General features: G+C 34.4%; 1 protein-coding gene across 1 annotated transcript; it reads right to left on the reverse strand.

Moving 5' to 3' along the window:
• Positions 1-495: 495 nt before the first annotated feature.
• Positions 496-6,657, reverse strand: LOC130054790 (uncharacterized). Its single transcript, XM_056165579.1, has 6 exons — positions 6,589-6,657; positions 6,202-6,261; positions 3,326-3,379; positions 3,171-3,221; positions 1,543-1,632; positions 496-621 (listed from the first exon to the last, which is right to left on the reverse strand). The coding sequence occupies exons 1-6, from the start codon at positions 6,647-6,649 to the stop codon at positions 569-571; spliced, it is 369 nt and encodes a 122-aa protein (XP_056021554.1). The 5' UTR covers positions 6,650-6,657; the 3' UTR covers positions 496-568.
• Between the last annotated feature and the right edge of the window lie 12,325 nt (positions 6,658-18,982).

Below are 18,982 nucleotides of genomic sequence, written 5' to 3' on the forward strand. Positions count from 1 at the left end.
AAAGTGGCTCAAATTGGATATTATTCTTGGAACCAAGGGAGAAAAGGTGGTTTTAAGGTATTTTGTTGTAAACTGTGTTAAAGGATTTGAGAAGTGTGCTGGAATCCCCATTTCGTGTACATCTGAAGAAAGTTTGATTTTTAAATTCTCTTTTTAAATTCACAAGATAAAGCGGTAGAAAATGCTAACACACAATAACCTTTTGTTAGCGTACATTCACGTTTTATTCGTACCTGGAATCCTGCGGTAAGGTAGGGGACACATGTAAAATTTGAGGCGTTACATGGGAACGTACAACTGCTCTGGAGAGTAATGAAGTTTATAGACTTCTTGTTTACCATACTGATAGCTGAAAACTAGGAAAATGATTGTCTCTATTGAATTTTTTTTGTAGAAGGAAACAAATGTCATTACTAAATGTTTTGTTCATTACCAGAATCTTTTCTCAAAGTTTGTGACAACAATAAAAGCAATTTATATTTTTTTTATTTGGTTTAATTTGCTGTGCATACATTTTAGGCATCTTCGTCCTAATATTCATCCTCGCCCATTGTCTTCATCGTTCCTATCAGTGTCTCGAACCCCCAATCAGATTAGTGAGAGATTGTCCTATACGTAAACCTGTACATAGTAAATACTTCTTTCAATATTGCGATGAGTAAAAATAGTAAACGTTTCCATCAGAAAACAAAATTGTACTTGCGTGTTATTGTTCAGTTCTGGTATTAATAAGCAGCAGTGACACTTCAGGTATTTCAATATAACTATATAACACTGGCTTGTGTCATTGTTTTACTTGGATCAATGCAAAACAATAGAAAACAGCGAATTTATAGAGTTAGTATTCACCAAAAATGATAAAATATCAGTGATTCAAAATGTAAACGGTGATCATCAAGTGTATGGCGTGAGCATTCTACTTGATAAAAAAATATGTGCCATTTCACACCCATTTTCGAAAACAACTGTTGATGACGAAATCGTGCACCAAACACTTTCAGAGATTGTACAATTCAGTGAAAAGAGGCTATATTTCATAAAAAAAATATCTGACTTTTCTATACATTGATCAATGCTTAACGGACAAAGATGAACCAAATCCCTCATATTGGAGTAAATGATCGATTACCGGGTAATTGTTCTTGAAAAGATGCCCGAATAAATGCATAGATAAATGGCCCACGAGCGTTAGCTTTCACCGCAACATTTCATAATGGGGAAATAGAATTAAAACAGTTCCTGTTGGTGCAGGAGGGATATTTTATGTTACTTGAACATACACATATATACAGTGTACTTATTTGTTATCAAGACAGATCGATGTGACAATTAATAACACATACTATGTTCAAAAACGGAGATAGGAACCGAAAGCCAATCTGCCCCAAGAGATGAGGAGTTGTGAGTACTAATTGTATATATTTAACGATAAATAAATTGCATTTGGATTTCATACGAAGGAAATTGGAGTACACATGGACATAAACAAATATTCAGATACGGAAATGCCATTATATTCATCAGGTCAAGCTTTGTAGTTACCTTTTCGTACTGCCCCCAGAATACGTCCGACACCGAAGATCCTTTGGCGGCGTTTTCTTTTACGTCGACCCAAACGTTTTTCTATTTCATCTGATGAATAATTCACAATTTTTATTGATCTTTTCAATCAATGATCAAAAGAAGTTAGTGATTGTTTAGTGTTCTATAATAACATAATCATAATGAGATGTTGATTCCTCAGTCTACTACGCTAATATAACTGTAATGAGATACTGATTGATCAGTATTCTACATTACTATAATCATTATGAGATACTGGTTATTCGGTATTCTACACTGATATAATTATAATGAGATATAGATTGTTCAGTATTCTACACTAGTTTAATTATAAAGAAATAAAGTAATCTACACGAATATAACAAAATGAGATACTGATTGTTCAGTAATATACACGAATATAATTATAATGATATATAGTAGTCTACACTAATATAATTAGAATGCAATCAAGTATTCTACAATAATATAGTTATATTGAGATAAAGATTGTTCAGTATTCTACACTAATATGATTAAGAACTTCGAAAAAGCGACAGAATATATGTTAATGTAAAACTTATACGGTACCAATTTTGATGCACCAAATGCGCATTTCAACAAATGATGCCTCTTCAGAGATGCTAAACCGAAATGTTTGAAATCCGAAATAACAATGAATTTTTAGAGCTATTATAGGAGAAAACAGTGTGCCAAAAAAGTGGAGTCAAATTCGTCTAAGGATAAGAGCTATGCGTGAGGGAGATAATTCTTAATTTTGAAATGAATTTTTAAATTTTATAACAGCAATTAAATATACATCCGTATTTTCAAGCTAGTAACGAAGTACTTAGGTACTGGGCTGTAGAGACCCTCGGGGACTAACAGTCCAGCAGCAGAGTCCTCGAAACAGGGGTCATAATGTAAAACGTATACGGTACCAATTTTGATGCACCAGATGCGCAAATTCGTCAAAGGATAAGAGCTATGCGTGAGGGAGATAATTCTTAATTTTGAAATGAATTTCTAAATTTTATAACAGCAATTGAATATACATCCGTATTTTCAAGCTAGAAACGAAATACTTAGGTACTGGGCTGTAAAGACCCTCGGGGACTAACAGTCCAGCAGCAGAGGCCTCGAAACAGGGGTCATAATGTAAAACGTATACGGTACCTATTTTGATGCACCAGATGCGCATTTCGACAAATAATGTCTCTTAATGTATCACTACCACGTATATTTTCAATATGTAATTTCAATGTTTTTGCAATTGATAGCTTTACAAATCGAATTGGTAGCTATTACCTTATGAATGAGCCGCAATTGTAAATAATCCGCGTAAGAATACAATACTGATTGTAAAATATAGTACGCATTTGATGATGACTGCAAATTCAACAAAAATAAAGAAATGTAAGAAATAAACTTCATATTTGAACATGGTTGTTTAAACCGTAAGGTTTCATACCCTGTATCCGTTTTATGAAACGCTAACTAGCATCCATCAGCTTTCCTTAAACTTCACAGTTCATGCCGTCATGTTATATATTTTCTTAATGAAAAATATATTCAAACAAGTAATCTTAAATAAAAACATTGATGCTTAAATGATTTCAAACACTTACCCTCATTTGATAGCGCAGAATCGCCCACTGCACGTTCAGATTCTGTCATATCTTTAACAAAAATGTGAAAAAAGTTATAATTATTATTCGTAACATACCATCTTAGAGATAATTTCATCTGCAATACATACAAAATCATTTAGGCACTTTAATACCTGCAATTGCACTGTCTATATCTCGCCTGGTTCGAATCAGCATATTCCTCCCATCTGAAACAAAATATTGAGATGGAATTTTATAATTATGTGGCGAGTTTTATTATTAGTTTTCAGAATTTGGTACTTTAAAATTTCATACCGTTGGGTCAGTTATGGCATCGTCATCTAATTCTAGTTTTTGTATTCAAATGTAAAATTCACTGGATTTAAATGAAAAAAAAATAATGCAAAAGTGAGATTGTCATATTTAAATATTTTCTAAATCTGTTTTAATCGCCTTTTATATATACCCAGTAAACATTGCAAATGTGTTTTTAGAATTTGAAATAAAAATTGGATGCATGGGTTGTTATTACACACGACACATCAAAACAAAAGTATGTACAATCTATCCTTCTTGTAACAACATTGTATTTGCTTGTATGGCTCGTTTTTACAATTGCATATTAAATGGAATTGGGATCAATTCTACTTTTGGCAATCGTACTTATAATTTTACTGCCCTTTCAAAAAATAAAATTCTTCAAAACCATGCTTCTGGCTTGGACACATGTAATACCCCAATCAATGGGTCGGATGAATATGAGTTACCGTACCTATACTGCATTCCTACACTTCATGAAAATCCTTACAAATAAAGATACATTGTTGGATCCAGTAAATGATACACCTCACGAAAATATGACCACCCGTGAAAGAGAAACTTGAAACGTACTGTGTGACTACAGATGCCAGAAGTGATGGTAATCAAATGTGGACGCTAAACAATTCTTTTCTCAAATCAACAACATCAAAACGTATGACTTTTCAACACTTTACATGACCTTTCCTCATAATGAAATAATAACTACACGTTTTGATGTAAGTTGGAGATGACGAGCAGTGATCAATCTCATAACTTTTACAAGCAATACAAAATAGACGATTGTGGAAACACAGACCCCTGGACACATCAAAGGTGTGACCAGGTGCCTAGGAGGAGTAAGCATCCCTGTCGACCGGGTACAGTCGCCTTGAGTCCTATATCTTGATCAGGTAAACGAGGTTATCTTTAATCAATATCAATGTGCCAAGAACGCCCAAACAATTGGTATGAATTATTATGGTATGGCATTATAGACAGTTGCTTATTGAAAGTTAAAGATAACGAATCAATCTCATAACACCTATAAACAATACAAAAGAGAAAGTTGGGCAAACACGGACCCCTGGATATACCAGAGGTGGGATCAGGTGTCGTGGAGAAGTAAGCATCCCCCGTCGACCGGTTTTATCCTCTGTTAACCCGCTGTGAGTCCTTTATCTTGATCAGGTAAACGGAGTTATTCGTAGTCAAATTCAGTGTGCCAAGAACGGCCTAACAATTGCCATAAATTACGTCAGACAGCATTAGACCCAATGATAGGTCGTATTGGCAAACTAGATCGTTATAACAACCATCGAATTTACAAAATGCTTAATGTGAACGAGACTGTCGGAACACCTGCACCATCAACTTGTTTTCATTTTTATTTTTAGACCTGATCATTTGCAGAACACGTTCGTGCGTATTGAATCAATTGAGAAATATAAACATCAAGTACAGATGGTATTGGGTTATAGCTCCATAAATATAGAAAGTTGATGATGGAGAAGCTGAAATCAACCCGTTTATCATAAAGTTGAGTTGTTCACTTACCATTAATATTTATTTTCAATAACATATCTAAGTATGAACCCGAAGTGGATGACTCTGTGTTGTCAGTTATTTTCAATTCACAAGGATATATCGAATTGACATGAATGAATATTGCCATTGTTAACAGATAAAACTTTGTCGGTGTATCTACCACAGGAAGGTATTTCTTTTCTCACGTAGAAGTCTTTAAATACATTGTACACTCTGCTTCATATGAATATAAAAACAGGTCAGCTAGCAAAGGACCATAATTCGTGCCCATAATTATTCCAACAGATTCTAGGAAGACCTGATCATCAAAGACTACGAAGATATTGTCAATGAGGAACTCATTTCAATTTCAATTTCAGGGTACTTGTGCGTGGAATCAGAGTAGTTTTTAACAAAGCAATTTTTAGATGAGGAATCAATACATATGGATATTTGCGTTTTCCGTTTTTGTTGAAGAAGCAGGCTACTGATAAATAAGTTGATGGTGCAGGAATTCCAACAGTTTTATTTAAAGTCAGCATTTCGCAAAATATATGGTCGTAATAACAATCTAGTTTGCAAATACATCCTGTCATTGATTTACATGCAGGTGATAATGGAATATTTCCATATAGATATGAAATAGCAGCTTTGTTAATTTTCAAGGTACAATACTACTGAAATGTAAAGATAACGAACAGTGATCAATCTTATAACTGCTACAAGCATTGCAAAATACATAGTCGGGCAAACACGGACCCCTGGATACACAAAAGGTGTGATGATGTGCCTAGTAGGAGTAAGCACCTCGATAAACCTGTTGTATTGGTAAACTAGGTCGTTATAACGGTCATAGAATTTGTGAAACATTAAGTTTAAGCGGGACTGTGGAAATCCATGTAACATCAATTTGTTTCTCACTAGCCTGCCTCGATTCACTAAGTGATCATATGGAAAACAAGCTCTATTGCATTCAATTGGTTTAGAAATATAACTTGTATAAGAAAAACAAAATTAAGTGCTGTACAAATATGGAACCTTAGACATACCGAAAGTGGGATCGAGTAACTAGGAGGAGTAAACACCCCCTTTCAATCGGCAACACCCAGCGTGAGACCTTTAGCTCTATTGGGTATAAGGGTCTACCCCGCAGTAGAAAACAGTGATTATAAAAGGTGTTAGATATCTAATGCTATTAATTTCATACGCATGTGAAGTTACTCACTGAGGTCTAAGGAACTTTCGAGATGATGATTACTTTCGTCAATGCTCTTGCTGGATGATTCTGAAATGATAAGTTTTGTGAGTCACAACTATCAATAAATATAAATGAAAATAATATGATAGATATTACAGTTGAACAGATAGATACTGTAGATTCATTATTTTACGCGAGCATTTGTCATCGCGAAATCAGTCATGGACGTCGAATCGCGAGAAAATCAATACGCAAGTTCTCTGTTGATCAAGTGTTTTTGCATGTATTTTAGCAATATGAAAATAAAAGCGAAAAATATCTTTTTTTCCAAAGTGATGTTTCTCGCGAAACTACGCAATAATAAATTCCTCGCGTATAATTAGGAATGTACAGTAATGATAGGTTGATATTTACTTTGCAGAAAAATACCAATTAGTGGTATTGCGAACAACAGTAACACCCTTATAGGAACCATATCGAATATCCCTCCTGTGAGTCTCAATGATATCGAGAGAAAATATCACGTCTTTATATACACTGTAACAAGCAGAATTGTTTGAAAACAAATACGTAAATGAAATTACCCCTTTAATCACACCTGTCAAATTGCCGGTTTTCGAACAAATACGTATGCCAAATTACCCATAAAGTACTAATATTTACAATGTATGAACACCCTATTCTGTTTGGTTATTGTAAAACACATCAAATGTTCAAGAAATTAATTTGATTTATATGTGGTTTTCTTATGGGGTCTAAGCACCTTCTCCAAGCTGTCGCTCGAGTTGTAAGTTAGTGTATTTGATGTTGGAAACTTTTCCGTTTACTTTCTCCTAAAATACTTTTCAATTTATAATCCTAACGAAACAGTCGTAGTTATGTTGCACAATATATTTACACAAGTAGAGACTGCAATTCAACTTCTCATCATGGTAACCAAAATAGCTTAACTCAATGGTTTGGGTTGTGAATATACAATTTCACAAGAAAAGTGTCCACTTCCACAAGCGATATCCATTATAAGCCGTCGCATCGAATCAGCCGCCAGAATTTTAAGCATCCTAAACAGTTTCCAACGACAGAGAAGGGAATTGTGATACGCCATTTTTATTTTTTGAAAATGTCGGAACAGAAGAAACAATTCTAAATACATTTTATATGAAGAATGCATGAATACTATCGGTATATTGTTTTCAAAGATTATCTTGTAAATGGACTGAATGCAGTATGGACATTTTAAGTGCGTCATAATAAGAACCTTTACTCGATATCTAGAATTACAGGTGTTTAGAAAGTTAACTGGGATAGCTAGATTGAACTAAAAGGAAATTCCACCGTGTCTTCGACATATCTTTCATACTTAGTCACAGCAAGAGATTTTGTCTTCCCATGAAGAAACGTTTGAATACATTCTGCCTAATAAGAATCTCGTAACTCCTTTAAGGAATACAATAGAGAGAGTTGGACAAACATGGACCTCTGGATATACCAAAGTTGAATATATCAATAGATATTTTATTGAATATGTATGTTAACGGCAAACAAATAATTTAACTGTAAAAGCTTTTGTATCCTGGAATTCCAATATTCATGTAACAATGTTTTCTTATAGCCGGGATATGGTGATCATGTCTCTCAACTGTTTTAAGAGCCATTGTCTGTAAGCATCAACATCTTCAATATAGGGATGGATAGGTACCTTCGTCGATTTTGCTGACATTTGGCATATACATGTAGTGATTATTTGATACACTCTCATACAATTTGGTACCAAAATTTGTAATTGCCATGGTACCAAGAACGCCTTGCAAATGCTTAAAATGCTCGATTGACCTGTTGTTTTTGTTTTTATTAAATATAAGTAAATTAATTCTACTGGTGAGCAAAATTCTTATTTGCTTACTTAAAGATTATGCCATTCATAACAAATGCATAATAAAACATCAATAAATCAATATTAGATTTCCTATTGTTCCCGAAGTTGAAAAATCAATGTTTTGTGAATTTGACTATTTTTGAAAAACATCAATTTTAAGCCATTTTATGACATAATTTACAGGAAACACGACAATTTACATCTATGAAAGTTATATATTATTTGATTATTCCCTTTATGTGTAACATATTAAAAAGAAACAACCTATGTCTTATTTTGCTAATTAAAAATATATAGCTTCAAAAATTGATTGTCAAGGTCATATGACAAATATCATGATCTGAATATATCAGTAAGGTATAACAGACAATATCATAATATGCGGGGATTTTAACTGTTACACAGATAACTTTCATGACTAAAGTACATCAAAGCATAAAAAGATTGTTCATTTGATTTGTATGATACTTAACAATCAGCAAATCCAACGTTTAAATGTCATACATGGTGTAATTCAGAGGATATCCTAATAGTAGAATCGATTATATATTTCTGAATAGAAACTTTACATTTGATTTAAGCAATATAATCATACGAAGAATTACAGGTACAAAATTGGGAAAAGAATGTTTGACCATAGGTCATTAAAAATTACGTTTACAATAGACGCAAATAAAAGAGGAAATGGATATTGGAAACTTTATAACTCCCATTTAAATGATTTAAACTAAGAAATGCATGAAGTTATTATGAGATACATAATGAAGAATTAGACCCAGTAGATTAGTAGGAAACATTCGAAATAAAATCCCGGGATTTTTCTATTCAGGTTTCGATCAAATCTAAATACAAAAAGTCATATTAAATCAATATAAAAAGCGATAAATGAAATAGAAGAGCTTGAATCTTAAAGTATCAATATGAATAAAAAACGTAATCAGAATGAGATGAATTATATGACAAAAATGTAAAGGTGCCTTCATGATGTCACGATCAAAATGAATGCTGGAAGGCAAAAAATATTCAAAATTCTTTCTAAATTCTAATTTTAAAGAAAAGTAGGCAGAAACAAAGTGTTATAAAAGAATTGAAAGTTAATGGAGATACTCGCATAGAAAACACCAACGATATTTTGGTTGCTATGTGTGATTTCTACAAAAGTCTAATTTTAATTTAAAAATCTAACAATTTTGGCATTTTTGTTAGGTCTTCATATTTGATATCCTTACATCACATAGCATATATTTGTTTTCCTCTTATCATACATCACTTTTATTACAACATTTTGAGAATTATATTTTACCAGTCTACGTCAGTCATTCAATAGTCCTCACCATTGTTTCAATGTCAATATAATATGTTCAATTCAATTATAATTATTTCCAGGATTTATATTGCATTGCGTTTATCACTAAATTTACTCAATTATATTTTATTTTCAAAATATCGAAGAATTTCATTATCTACTTTTTTTTAATGCAACTGGGTACAATGCAAAATAAGAAACAAAATCCTAGCAGTTCACTGAAAAGTCACCACAAAGATACAAGACAAGGCCATTCAAATTGTAATATTTTATATTACATGTACATGCAAAGCATATTGAAAACCATGTACAACTTGTACCACTTCACATAAATTTACTTCTGTCAGTGAGTTAGGATTGATAATTGTGATTGCATGCTTGATGTGACATCATATAATTCATAACGAGAGGCGAATATAACGAACAGTGATCAATCTCACAACTCCAGCAAGCAATACAAAACAGAGTTGGGCAAACACGGATCCTGGACACACCAGAGGTGTCAGAGGTGGAATCAGGTGCCCAGAAGGAGTAAGCATCCCCTGTCGATCGGTCACATCCGCTGTGAGCCCCGTATCCTAATCAGACAAAAGGAGTTATCCGTAGTCAAAATCAGTGTGCCAAGAGCGGCCTAACAATCGGCATGAAACACGTCAGACAGCATTTTACCGAATGACAGGTTGCATTGGCAAACCAGATCGCCACAACGACCACAGCACCCGAGAAAGGCTGACTCCAAATGAGACCGCCGGAACACCCGCACCATCAACCCGTCTGCCAGCAGCCCGCCTCGATCCAAAAACCGATCATACGCAGAACAAACCCTCATTCATGGAACCAGGCGAGAGACGCAAATTACAAATTATAACAGAGTCTGAATAAGCTATATTTTTATGAATGATTAATTACGGTATCAACTGTAATTTCTGACTGGTAATTTTATTGTTGAAGAACTTCAACTGCATAGAATGTGTTGTATATCTTAGATATGTAATGTATGTCTGACGTCATTCGTGAATATATAGTGATTGGTATATATCATTATCAAGGTTCTTTTAACTACTGTTACCCCTTTTGCATGTAAAACATTTTCCCCTTCAATTGTAGAAAGTTTGGAGAAACTCCATTCATAACATTGGTAATTTGTGAATCCCCCCGGCAATTGGAGATCACACTTGCATTATTGTCTCATTTTGTCTCCATTTCGGCCCATGTAAGCAGTGATTCATTAACCTCAACCAAGGCTACCCTGATGGAGAAATCAAAGTCAACATTCAGGAAAATATTGATAAAAGTTTTACCTCAGATATAGAAAAAATATTTGCAGATCATAGAAATCCCAGTATTCTTTCCCTTTGTATATGCAATATATATCTTTAAAGATCTATTAGTAGTAGCACCAGGGATTTTTCATTATGTGTCTGTTTTCTCTCTAGAATTATTCATAACTTGTATTGTGGTATATTATCTTCGTCCTCTCTTTTGCAGATTATGTGACACAGGATTTCTCTCAGGATAGCACTACATGTACCACCCAATCTATCCTTTCAACTGAGTTTACTGAAGGATCACATTCTGATTGGGAACTCCAAAAATGAGAGTGACTATGAAAAGTATCTGAATGTTTTGTCTACAAATGTACCACTGCTTTTTCACTTTTCATTTTTCGAAAAAAAATTATATGTAGTTGAACTTAAACAATTTTAAGCCTGCTACCTACTTTGGGTAACCAACTCATCTCACAGCTTTTACTTAAAGACCCAAAAATAATACCGTACGGTTTCTTAACGGATCACTGGATGTGGGTGGAGCTCATCTATGATCATTGTTATTTACCTGAAATTTACCTGGCCAAAAGATCAGGGTGTTATGTATACTTTTGATACACACAGGACATATTTCAGGGGCGTGTGTAGAGTGTTTGTGGTGATAGTGTTTATATAATTGTTGTATCTCTAGCTGACACACAATTTACACCCACCCACCCCATTTTCTCTCTCTCTCTTACTCTCATTCATTGATTGAATAAATTATTTCTTTTATAAATATACACTGTAGCGCTATGATAAACTGATAATACAAATTATTTCAGTAAGTTACAAGTTTTAGAAATTAATGTGCAAGTATTGTTTGATTTCTGATTGAGTAATTATAATACATGTATATAATAATAATAATATGTATTTATATATATACCGCCTTATATGACTATAAATAACCACTCTAAAGCACTGCACACAATAAAAATGATACAACATGCTTTAAAAGTAGATTATATTAGCATTAAGACAGATAATATCAAAACAATGCTAAAAAGACATCAATAATGTGAAGTAAAATTATTACAATCTAAAACATGATGTGCATGGAAAAAGTTCCACGCCGTACAATCAAATGATATAAAATACAATAGCTGAAATAAATATATAATTATACAGGAGAAAAGAATACAATTACAAATGTATATTAAAATTACATTGTTAAAAAAATAATTACGAAAAAATAGCAGTTGTGGACAGGTCAATGCTATCAAAACTCTGGTATACTGGGCTTCCTCAATATCTAAATAATGTACGTATTGATTGACTGTTATTGCTATCAAAACACCTCACTTGGGTAGCTCCAGACCGCAGTCTCTGCAAATGTCTTTCCACTTAAGATCTATTTTTAAATGCTTGAATGACAGCTGGCTTACCATTTGGGGGTGTTAACTTAAACTTGGATCTTTACCATTTTTCAGACTTTGTTCTATATAGATGTTACAAAAACATTGAAGATATTCATATGGCATTTTAAAAGTGCTTCTGTTTGTTTGAAAAATCCAAAATTTGATATGTCATTCTTATTTTGATATGTCATTTTTCCAGTATCTTTGTTTTGCTGTCTCTATGATCGTAGATAACATATCTTTGAGCAATGCGGCCATTTCTATTCTTTGTATTATATTGTCTTGTATGTTTGATATTGACTAATGTTACCTTTGAAAGATCATTGTCATTTGTAACTATGAAATTCATTGAATGAAGTATGAATGTAAAACTTATATGGTACCAATTTTGATGCACCAGATGCGCATTTCGACAAATGATGGCTTTTCAGCGATGAATTTAATTTTAGTCCAATAACTTGAATGTATAGACACATGATGTTTAATAGTTTTTTTTTTACAGTATTGTAATAACGAATTATTTCCTAGCCTGCTCTTTATCTTCATTTCTGAAAGATTGGCATGTTGCCATTTTTTAAAAGTTGTCTGCCCTTTGGTGTGTTGTATGTTTGATTAAGAATACTATTTTTGGAAGTCTATTGTCAGTTGTAACTATGAAATTCATTTCGTGATGTATAACTTTCATTTTATGAAACCCTAATATCTCATCTGAGTTTTAAAAGCCAAGCTCAATAATAATTAGTTCTAATTGTAACGGGGACCGTTACATATGTTCCCCAAACCTCCCCCAATTAAGAAGTCATATCATTGTAAACCTATAGCAAAATATCATTTTATTTAAGACTGTAATTACGTTCAATATGGTCATTACAGTATCAAGAAATGAAAGAAAGCGTTGCACGTGATTACACGCGCACGTATAAATATACGGAAGTTTTAGCGATTTTAAAATCGTCCAATCAGAATTCAGCACATGTGCTGTCACGGATAACCATGCTAGAATGTGAAAATGATAAAGTCACAGAAAACAATTTACATATTTATTTGGTATACAAATATTTAAATTTCTGGTCCCGGTTTTATGGCGTTGAGCGTAAAGTTCCTCAAAGTTCCTGGCTTAAACACAGATCCACTACACTAATGACTGCTGTCATACGTGGATATCACACATGTCGATGCTCCCCAGTGTTTGGTTTCGATACTGTGGTTACTTGGTACACGTGTACTTGGTACACACTACAAGGTAGCACCTACGACAATAAAGTCAAACTATATAAACGTACACATACACACAGGTTTTCAGGTTGAAACCTTACTTTACATTATCCATGGATATATATACCATACACTGTTATACATATAAGTTACTTCATATTATAACAAGATACACTAAAACTCTAGCAATTCTATGCATATGAGTTACACAATGTTTCTTACAGCGAAACAATTATGGCCAGTACTACACGCCGTAACTTTACAAACAGGACTATATAGTGAACACGTTTTTGAAAAAGGAAACCGGTATTGAAACAAGCACAAAACACAAAGTATGAATAAAGATACATGGAAGCTTTAGAACCTTTAAACAAAGAAAATACTCTATAAAAATCGTTACATAAAACTCACCTCAGAACAAGCCGAACACGGGCAACATTTACAACAATGCCAAAGTGTTTACAATTAAGTTATTCTACAGTTGATGGCAACATTCTGGTTGAAGCGTGTTCTATCAATGTGTCCTTCTCGCTGAACAGCTCAGTTCCTACTGAGAGCACGGACTGGCGGTTTTTATGCTCCAATAGATTGAGGTTTAATAAAGGGGCATTTACAATTTAAAAGAGGTCCCAAGCAGGATAAAGCTACGTTTGATTTGACAAAACAAAACTGAATTAAAATGAACATGCAAATATATTTTAATGTGACATGTGCATGCATTTGCTGAGCAGTAATTTTAACAACAGCAATTTGTAAGGAGTACCAAGACACATCTAAACCCCAAATATCAATAGAAGTTGATGAAAAACAAAATCGTTATCATCCTTTAATAATTGAACATTTGAAAAACGATGCACACGCATGCGCACGTGTGTTGGCATTCTTTGTTCTAATATATAGATACGCATATTATCTACCTATACTGTGAATATCAACTCATTCGCTTCATAAATAAGATAGTTACAAACGTTTTAGTATTATCCAATCAAAAAGAAGCACACGTGCATGCGCGTGCAAATTAGTAATTTTGACCATGGAAATCATTTAAAGACCCATCTCATGACCGTACATCAGTGAAAATGTAGGTGGAGCCTAATCTAAACAGATGTTATATACCTGGAGTGGCCAGGGTCTACCAAGGTGTTAATTGCTATATCCCATGGCACTCAAAGAAATACAAAGAGACAGAACATGGTAGAAATCTAACTGTCCATGCTTTTTTATACACAGGACCTGTCTCAGGGACCTCTGTAGAGCTTCTCTGGTCATAGTGTTTGAATAATGGTTGTATTCCTAAGGGTACCTGACACTCATTCTACACCCACCCCCTCTTTCTCTCAGTCATTGACTCAATGAATAATTTGTGTTATAAATATAGAGGTATCATAAATTGATGGCATGAATTATTTCAATAAGTTGCAAGTTTTAGAAATTATTGTGCAAATTATTGTTTGATTTCTGATTGTGCAATTATAATACATGTACATAGAGGGGAGAAAATTACAATTATATTGAAATTGCATTGTTCAGGGGTCTTTTTAAAATAATTGAATTACAAGAAAATAGCAGTTGTGGACAGGTCAATGCTATCAAAACTCAGGTATACTGGGCTTCCTCAAGATCTAACCAATGCCTGTAGGTACTGGCTGTTATTGTTATTAAAACACCTCTCTGAGGTAGCTCCAGAGCACAGTGTCTGCAGATGTCACTCCACCTGATATCTATTGATAAATGTTTGATTGACAGGCAGCTTACAATTTGGGGGTGTTAACTTAAAATTGGGTCTTTAAGGGTCTCAATATCTACCTATGATATAAATATCAAGCCACTTCAATGAACAACAAAAAAATAGACTGATTCCAAAGTTAGTGTACATATTTTGTAATGCACGTGCATGCGCATGCAAGCGCGTGCAGACAAAATAACTATCATTTTTCATATTTACAAATGATATACTATCATCCTATTTCGATTTCATATCGATCCCTTTAATATTCTGATTTTCCATTTTTTGTACCAAAATTGCAGTGCACGTGCATGCGCGTGCATGTACGTGCAGACAAAATGACTATCATTATGCACATCTACAAACACTATCCTATCATCCTGGAAAGTTTCATATCGATCTCTTTTGTAGTTTCTGAGAACACTACCGGAGAAAAAGAATAATAACGAGCTATAACTGTGTTAGGATGCCAACACAAATGTGTCCGAACACCTCCCCATGTCAGAAATGGTTTTTGATGCCAGATATGCACTCAGGATCCTCAAAAAACCCTAGAAACGAAATTTGGTTGAAATCCGACGGACTTGATTTTTGGCCGCCATTTTCTTCAATGGCGGCCATTTTGAAATATTTGAAAATAGATTGGAAGGAAATACTGATGCTAGAAATGAACTAAGGACCCTCTATTGACCCCCAGAATCCAAATGTTGTAGAGATTTTAACACTTTCAAATATTTCGGTATATGGTGGCCATTTTGAAGATGGCGGCTCAAAAAAAAATTGATGGTGGAAATGGACTCGGGGTCACCAAATTACCCTAGAATTAGAATTTGGTTGAAATCCGACAACCTTGAGTTTTTGACGATTTTTGGCCGCCATTTTGAAACGGCGGCCATTTTGAAAATTTGAAAAGTTGATTGCACCCCTCCTAATGACCCCCTATCAGCTCACAAAGTTTGAAGTGTTTCTGTCGAAGCACTTTCATAAAATCGCGCGGGCAAATTTCTCACTAAAGAAGAGGAATAATAATAAGAAGAAAATAATAAGAATAACGAGCTATAACTGTGTTGGGATGCCAACACAAATGTGTCCGAACACCTCCCCATGTAAGAAATGGTTTTTGATGCCAGATATGCACTCAGGATCCTCAAAAAACCCTAGAAACGAAATTTGGTTGCAATCCGACGGACTTGATTTTTGGCCATCATTTTCTTCAATGGCGGCCATTTTGAAACATTTGAAAATAGATTGGAAGGAAATACTGATGCTAGAAATGAACTGTGGACCCTCCATTTACCCTAGAACCCAAATGTTGTAGAAAAGTTGATTGCACCCCTCCTAGTGACCACCTATCAGGTCACAAAGTTTGAAGTTGATCAGTCGAAGCACGTTTATATAATTACGTGGACAAAATTCTCACTAAAGAAGAGGAAAAGTAAGAAGAAGAAAATAATAATAAGAACGAGCTATAACTGTGTTGGGATGCCAACACAAATGTCTCCGAACACCTCCCCATGTCAGAAATGCTTTTTGATGCCACAAATGGACTCAGAATCCTCCATCAACCCTAGAGAGTAAATTAGGTTGAAACCCGACGGACTTGATTTTTGGCCGCCATTTTCTTCAATGGCGGCCATTTTGAAACATTTGAAAATTGATTGGAAGGAAATACAGATGCTAGAAATGAATTGTGGACGCTCAATTGACCCCAGAACCCAAATGTTGTAGAGATTTTAACACTTTCAAATATTTCGGAACATGGCGGCCATTTTGAAAATGGCGGCTCAAAAACAATTTGATGGTGGAAATGGACTCGGGGTCACCAAATTACCCTAGAAATAGAATTTGGTCGAAATCCGACAACCTTGACTTTTTGACGTTTTTGGTTGCCATTTCGAAACGACGGCCATTTTGGAAATTTGGAGAGTTGATTGCACCCCTCCTCATGACCCCCTATCAGTTCACAAATTTTGAAGTGGATCTGTCGAAGCACTTTCATACAATCGAGCGGACAAATTTCTCAGGAAAGAAGAGGAATAATAATAAGAAGAAAATAAGAATAATAAGAAACGGAGCAAAAACAATATGTCTCCGACACTTTGTATTCGGAGACATAATAATAAGAAACGGAGCAAAAACAATCTGTCTCCGACACTTTGTGTTCGGAGACATAATAAGAAAAGGAGTATGTCTCCGACACTTTGTGTTCGGAGACATAATAAGAAATGGAGCAAAAACAATATGTATCCGACACTATGTGTTCGGAGACATAATAATAATAATAACTAGACACGATCTCGTTGCGGGCAACGAGTAAGTCTTCCGTCCGATTCCTGATGAGAAAATATCTTGACTGGAATAATTCAATTAATGAAGAACGGCTATACATGCAAAACTGAACAACTTTTGTTTTACATGTATTTTTCTCGAAAAAGAAGTTATTGATTGCGACACTTAGCAGACTGTTTAGGCGAACCATGAGACCCCTGGGCCTTTTTCTTGATATTTTTTAAAAAGATCTTGCAAAACTGAACAACTCTTGTTCTATATGTCTTATCAAAAGTTTCTCGAGAAAAATTATTGATTACTACGCTAACCAGACTGTTCAGGTGAGCCAAGAGGTTCGTTCACCTTTTTCTTGATATTCTTCAAAAGGTCTTGCAAAACTGAACAACTTTTGTTGCATATGTCTTACCAAAAGTTTTTTGACGAAAAGTCATTGATTGAGATAATAATCGGACTCTTTGGGCGAGCCATGGGGCCCGTGGGCCCATTTATTTATATTATTCGAAAGATTTTGCAAAACTGAACAACTTTTGTTCTACATGTCTAATCAAACGTTTTTGGACAAAAATGTTATTGATTGTGATAAAAATCCGACAGTTCAGGTGAGCCATGAGACCAGCAGGCCTATTTCTTGATATGGTTAGTTAAAGCTTGCGAAACTAAACAACTTTTGTTCAATATGTCTTGTCAAAATTTTTCAAGAAAAAGGTTGATAATGTTATTTACTGCGATACAAATTCGACTGATCAGGCGAGTCATGTCACCCGGAGGCCTATGTTTTGATATCGTTAGCTGAAGACGGAAGACCCTAATAGGAAACAGAGTAAAAACAATATGTTCCCAAACTTTGTTTGGGGAACATAATAAGAAGAAACAGAGTAAAAACAATATATTCCTCAACTTTGTTTGGGGAACATACTTAAATCGAAGCAAGCTACTGGCAAAGAAGTCAGCATTTCGCAAATTTTATGGTCTTTATAACGATCTAGTTCGTCAATACAACCTATCATTGGGTCAAATGCTGTTAGATAGGTTTCATACCGAGTTTTAGGCCGTTTTTGACACACTGATTTTGACTACGGATAACTCCGTTTACCTCATCAGGATATAGGGCTCACGGCGGATGTCACCGGTCGACAGGGGATGCTTACTCCTCCTAGGCACCTGATCTCACCTCTGGTGTGTCCAGGGGTCCGTGTTTGTCCAACTATCTATTTTGTATTGCTTATAGGAGTCATGAAATTGATCACTGTTCGTTATCTTCATCTTTCATGCTTAAATAATGTTTAATAGTCTACTTTGACATAAGTGTCAAAAAGAATTATTTCCTAGCCTGCTCTTGGAAGATTTGACACTTCCAATATATACTTTTTCTTCATTTCTGAGAATTTGGCATTATGCCAATTTTTAAGACTTTTCTGCCCTTCCATGTGTTGCATCTTTGATTATGACTCACATCAATTTTGGAAGGCTATTGTCTGTTGTTATTATGTAATTAACTACATGATTTTTTTTAACTTTAATTTTTGCTTAAAATATAAACGTGCACTGCAGGTAACCTTTTTGAAGACTTTTTTTAAAAAGCCAATACCTAAACCCTAATGTCTCATATGATTTTAAAAGCCACGCTCAATAATATGACTTGATGATGTTTAGTGGTCTATTTTGACAGTAGTATAAACAGGAATTATTTCCTAGCCTGCTATAGTAAGGGTTGACCCTTCCAATATG

Source organism: Ostrea edulis, chromosome 5 (genome assembly GCF_947568905.1).
Source record: "Ostrea edulis chromosome 5, xbOstEdul1.1, whole genome shotgun sequence".
In the NCBI taxonomy this organism is placed as follows: Eukaryota; Metazoa; Mollusca; class Bivalvia; order Ostreida; family Ostreidae; genus Ostrea; species Ostrea edulis.